We start from the raw sequence: 6,305 nt of genomic DNA, 5'->3' as shown, positions 1-6,305 counted from the left end.
ACCACAACCACCAAAATATTTTTAAAAATAGAATCAATGTGATGTACTGTAGCAATGGCCCATAGTTTGGCTAGATTAAATAAACAACACCAACAAAAAAGGATTAAGGCACACATCTGCTGTGGTGAGTTGAGTCCAGTGCTACCAAGGTGGCAGAGTACTTACATAGACCCAACTTCAATGCAGCTTTAAAAAAAAATTATGCACAGCTTTTCACAGGGGAGAGGGGATTTGTTTTATTTAAAGCCTTTGGAGAAGCAGAACATCTCCATTTGGACTCTGATTGGCATTGCAAAATGCATACTCATCTACTGGAGAAACTGTACCTGAATTCAGAAACTGGCAGGGAAGGGTCTGCTGTGGGATCCAGGAGAAAGCGCTGTTGTGTGATCATTGAGTTTGGAAGAACCTTCAGCACAGGGTAGCCCATCTGCTTGGTCCAGGTGTCCATGACTTCTTGGACAGGATAACCACTGACCTAAGAATAACAGTGGATGATCATGTTGAGAACACCAAAAGGAGACTGAAGAAGGATATTACTCTTCTGCTTAGGAGGTGAGAACCTACAGTTTTCTCTTCTAAATGCTGGCTTTGGAAAACGCACGGGCATAGCTGGTCTAAATAACAGTATTTATTGATTGTAAACAACAAGGAAAGGCCAGCCAGTCGTTATACACTGTTTGCATAGATGGCAACATTTTGGAGTTCCTGCAGAGGTGAATGCTCAAGATTTCACAAGCCACCTTAGGTGACAGCATTCAATATCTTTCATATTTTCCTTCCATGAAAGTTGTGGGGGGAAGTATAGCAAATTCAGTACGAAGATGTTTGCTATGATTAGTATAACAAAAGGAAGGAGAGGGATTTGGACATTGCCAGAGACAAGGTGCCTGGAAGAAATCTCATTCCCCCCCCTACCACCAGATATAAGCTCTGGCCCTGTAGGTAACAACCTCACCCGCCCAAGTTTGCCACATTGATGGGATAAAGTGCCATGGCTACTTGTCTGCATGCACTGTGGCTATGAACGCCACAGAGAATCTGCCTGAGATGCTGTCTGACAGCTTCATTTGAAACACGTGCACACATGATTAATGGTCCTAAAGGGAAAAAAAAGGGTTTCAAAGGATCTGAGTATCCAACTGGGGTTGATAAGAAGAGTGTATCCTTTTGGCCGACTCTTGCTTAGCACTTTTAGTCAAATTGCTTCTATTCCCCCCCCCAAAAGGTAGACTGCCACCAGACATCCATTCCTAGTGATCTGTGCTTCTTGATTCATTCATGTTCTCTTTTCTCCTCTCCATAATTTTGCAACCAGGACAGGCAAGGACTGCACTGATAAAAGGCAATAGGCCAGAGGGGAGCAGTCTTCAGGCTCATTAGAACCAATTCACTGGAACCACTAGAGATTCAAGATCTACCAGCCAGAACCAGGAGCAAAAAATATATGCGTGTTCACATGTTCCATTCAACAAATTTACAACTCTGTACACAAATAGTTGAGCACAGTAACATCCAATAAGCGTACAGTCAGTGCATCTGTGTATACAACAGCTGAGCTGCACAAAGCTGTAAAGGTAAAGGTAAAGGTACCCCTGCCCGTACGGGCCAGTCTTGACAGACTTTGGGGTTGTGCGCCCATCTCACTCAAGAGGCCAGGGGCCAGCGCTGTCCGAAGACACTTCCGGGTCACGTGGCCAGCGTGACATCGCTGCTCTGGCGAGCCAGAGCCGCACACGGAAACGCCGTTTACCTTCCCGCTAGAAAGCGGTCCCTATTTATCTACTTGCACCCGAGGGTGCTTTCGAACTGCTAGGTTGGCAGGCGCTGGGACCGAAAGATGGGAGCGCACCCCGCCGCGGGGATTCGAACCGCCGACCTTTCGATCGGCAAGCCCTAGGCGCTGAGGCTTTTACCCACAGCGCCACCCGCGTCCCTCTAGCACAAAGCTGTACACTCTTTAAAAAAAAAAACCACTTGTGTAATATGTGAACAAGCTTATGGTCAGCATTGAAAAACAAGGTGCCTCTGAGCACATTCTGAACCCTAGAATTTGTTCTCAGAACCAGAACTGAGCTGGTACTTTCACAAAAGTACACTCCTGGTTAACCCAAGCTTTCTTCACTTCAGCAGTCTTATTTAAGAGGTGTAAGGTACTTGAACAGGGCCGTGGGTGGCGGTGTGGATTAAACCACAGAGCCTAGGACTTGCCAATCAGAAGGTTGGCGGTTCGAATCCCCGCGACGGGGTGAGCTCCCGTTTAAGGTACTTGATGTTGCTCTTGCAGGAGAATCTCACTTAGTGGGGTAGAGCTGCAGCATAAGCCTCCTGACAGTGGGGCAGTGCCACTTACTAGGAGGGACAAGGTGGCAGCTGCACCAGCAGAGCCAAACCTGCAGGTTGTCTGTGCAGCTCTGACCTTGCCACCTCCTCGTCCTTCCCACTAGGAGACACTGCTGCAGGAGGCCTATTGCTGTAGTTCCGCACCTCCAGGCGAGCCACTTCCTTGTTTAAAAATAGCAGGGCAGGTTATGGATGAAGCATGCTGAACAGATATGCCCAATACGTTGAAATTCTTTTGCAGTTTATTTTCATTATGGATTTCTTCTTATCCACCTGCCTCGAGGCATTTTCTTACAGAGAAATGCTGTCGCACTTAGCGGGAGTTTGTGTGAGCCAGAAGCAATGCATTCAAAATGTATGGAGAGAAGTTGTTTTTAAGATTAGATTTCCTAGCCAAGCAGAAAGATGGGGGAAGTGGGACTAGGAGGCTGTCCCTAATAAAATAATACAAACATTTGTACTGATTCATAGTCATATATACACATACCTCTCCCAGTGCTTTCCAGAAGTCACTTGTTTTTGCATTTTTGAATTCATGATCTTTTAAATATTTCTGTTGGAGAAAATGGAAACAGTTACTCAATATTAGTATGAACACCCACCTCAACAGCTTTAATGGTCTGATGTTAGTGTCAGGAGTTGAGCCTACACTCGAGTAGGACCCTGGCAGAGACACATGCCCAACTGGCATGTTCTCTCCCTCCTGGTTGATCACTCAAGAGCTTCATAAGCTTTCTTCAGCCCGAACATCAGCGACCGATGCCAACCGACACCGGCACACTTAGGGATCCTTAGAGTTTGCACATCATGCATGTGACAGACCTCAGCAACTCAGCATTTTGGATAATCTACTTTATTTACATATAAACACACACGGAGCTCTGCAACATGGCTCCCTCTCTCTCTAGCATCAGACAGCCAAGAGAAAAAGAACAAAGGACAATAGTCCCACTTCACGGAACACAGTAACACCAAACATCCTGTCTCCGTCACTTCCCACTTTGTGGAGTCAAAACCTATACTGTCATGTGATAGACAAAAATCCCATGACTGCAATCATAGATCAGGAATTCTAACAGTTAGAAGTTCTGCAGCATGCAGTTGCCACCCTTCTGACTCTGTGGATCAGCAACTGCAACTTTTCACTCTGCATTGGCTTCTTGTTGTTTCATAGGCATGATTCAAAAATCTGAGGGTGGCTTTGAATAACGTAACAGATGTGCCTCTTAATCTCCTTCCTTCTTGCCTATTTCAGCCATGCACCAACTGCAGAGACCTTCTGAGCAGTGCGGCATCGTATCTTTGGCCAGAGTGCGAGTGTCACTGTTGGTATATCTCACGTATGTGCTGCTGCAGTCAGTTTAAAACCTGCATGCAAGCAACAGGCAAGTTTCCAAAGCACAGAGAGCGCTAAAGGAAATAACAGTGCTCTGGACAAGATTCTCAAGGAAATTCAGGTTCCCACTGAACACTATAAGAAATACTCCTGGGGAAGGTTGCAGTATTTTAATTTAGAGGAAGTTGGGACGCGGGTGGCACTGTGGGTTAAACCACAGAGCCTAGGACTTGCCGATCAGAAGGTTCAAATCCCGGCGATGGGGTGAGCTCCCGTTGCTCAGTGCCTGCTCCTGCCAACCTAGCAGTTTGAAAGCACGTCAAAGTTCAAGTAGATAAATAGGTAACCGCTCTGGCGGGAAGGTAAACGGCATTTCCATGCACTGCTCTGGTTCACCAGAAGCAGCTTAGTCATGCTGGCCACATGACCCGGAAGCTGTACGCCGGCTCCTTTGGCCAATAAAGGGAGATGAGTACCGCAACCCCAGAGTTGGTCACAACTGGACCTAATGATCGGGGGGCCCTTTACCTTTTACGTATTTTAGAGGAAAGGCATGGGAGGGCATAGCCAGACGTCCTCTTGTCCTTCTGATTCCCCCCAGGGAAAACTGTTTTATTCTTATTCTTATAAAGATTTGTACACTGCCCTTCATCTGCAGATCTCAGGGCAGTTCACAATATAAAAATGAAACATAAAAGCACAAAATACACAATAAAAGCAAAAACAAAACAAAAACAACAACAAACCAATAAACCCTGTTACCTTTAGTGCTCAATTGGAGAAAATGACAATTTGGGTTTTCCCTGGATTGCCATTTGTTCCAATCTATTGCTAAAGAGCAGTTTTTCCCTTGGTAAGGAGAGGGGCAAAGGGAAAACCGCTCAGACCCGTGCTTTCTAGGCACAGCAGAAGTGTGAACCAACCCTTGACATACGAGAAGTGTATACAATTCTGCAAGGCATGAAGAAAGTGGATAGAGAATGCTTTTCTCTCCTCTCCTAACGTTAGAAGTCATGGGCATCCAATGAAGCTGCAGGATTGTTGGAGGGTACAGGACAGGCAAAAGAAAGTGCTTCTTCACCGAGCGCAAAGTTAAACCATTTGCTCCCACAGGAGGCTTCGTGGCCAAAAACATGGATGACTTTAAAAGAGGATGAGACAAATTCATGGAGGAGAAGGCCATCAGTGACCCTTCGCCTATGTTCTGCCCCCATGATCAGAGGCAGCATGTGTCTTGGTACCAGCTGCCGGGAATGGCAGGAGGACTTGAGGGGAGAACAGGATGCTGTCCTAGATGGGCCGCTGGCCTGAATCAGCAATTTCTTCCTCACATAACATTGAACTGCATGGATGCTTCCTAAGCATATTCAGTCAGAAGTAAATTCCATTGAACAAACTGCTGCTTCCACAGCTGCTACAGGAGATGGACTCTGAGCAACATCTCAAGAAGGACTAAAGTGAAACTGTGAAGCTCCCTTGTTATTTTTTATTTCGGATGTTGCATGTTGTTCTATTTATAGTTTTGAAAAGTGGGTTGTTTTTTGGGTATGTTATAATATTTTTGTTTTGCTATGTTATTGTGAAAATGTTACTGTGTTATTGTTTTGCCATGTTATTAGGATTTTTTGTGCAATGTTTGAAATACATATCTGTTTCTTTGTTGTAAGTCACTTTGAGCATTATTTCTTTGTGGAAAAGTGGCATACAAATAAAATAAACGATTGTGTGTGCCGGGCTGAAGAACTTGTGGCCCTCCAAATGTTGGACCACAACACCCCTCAACCTCAGCCGCCACAGACACCGGTTAAGTATGATAGGATCAGGGATAGACTTGGTAATATGGCACCCTGAATGAGGACAAAATGTTATGCATTCCCTAAATATCTCTTGTTTTCATGCCCTCCTCCCTCTCACTTTCTATTCTGTGCCTGCTCTCAAGTGCAGTACAGCATATTTTGTACTCCCTTGGCTCAGTGCCTTGTGAGGAGGAACTGCCTGCACCGCCCTAAATCTGGTGCTGATGGGAGTTGTGGTCCTCCAACATCTGGAGAGCTGTAGGTTCCCCAGCCTTGATGTGCAAGATCCAGGTGTAGGATGCTGGCCACCCAAGAATTTCATCTGTGACTAGAATGATTATACAGAAAAGTTGTACAAGATAAATGAAAGGGATCTGAGATTTTTTTGAGGGTTATTTTTTAAATCTGTCCTTGATTAAACAGTTACAAATATAATTCTCATTGACCTTAATTATTCCCCCCAATTAAAAGCTATTTATGTAAGAGAGCAGATTGTTCTCATTATACCCTGGTTGAGTTCATATTCCCATTATTCGAGAACACATCTTAAAATAACACTCATCCATTTACCAAGACAGGAATTTATAATCCAGGTACACCATGTGGGCCTCAGTAAACAAAAAAGAACACAGCCAGAGCGCTCTCTCTCTCTCTCTCCAAGCTCTTTAGTGCTAATGCACTGCCTAGTAAATGTGTCAGGCTGGAAAATGCTGACTCCCAATGTCACTGCTGGATAAAAAATAGATCTGTCCTTTGGAAAGCGTTAAAACTTGTTTTCAGGGACCAAAGAATGGATCCTGCAGACATGCAAGATTGGAGCGTGGAGAGAA

At 45.0% G+C, this 6,305-nt stretch overlaps 1 protein-coding gene across 1 annotated transcript in view; it reads right to left on the bottom strand.

The window, feature by feature from the left end:
• The window catches only part of ENPEP (glutamyl aminopeptidase), a 56,491-nt gene that overhangs the window by 17,382 nt on the left and 32,804 nt on the right, over positions 1 to 6,305 (bottom strand). The window contains exons 9-10 of the mRNA XM_081924247.1: positions 2,831 to 2,896; positions 327 to 478 (exon numbers count right to left, since the gene is read on the bottom strand). Of these exons, the coding sequence (XP_081780373.1) occupies positions 327 to 478; positions 2,831 to 2,896 (218 nt within the window). The remainder of the gene's footprint in view (positions 1 to 326; positions 479 to 2,830; positions 2,897 to 6,305) is intronic.

Source organism: Podarcis melisellensis (genome assembly GCF_964234715.1).
Source record: "Podarcis melisellensis genome assembly, chromosome: 9".
NCBI classification, from domain to species: Eukaryota; Metazoa; Chordata; class Lepidosauria; order Squamata; family Lacertidae; genus Podarcis; species Podarcis melisellensis.
The sequence above is the reverse complement of the archived record's forward strand: the minus strand, read 5'-3'. Positions and strand labels throughout refer to the sequence as shown.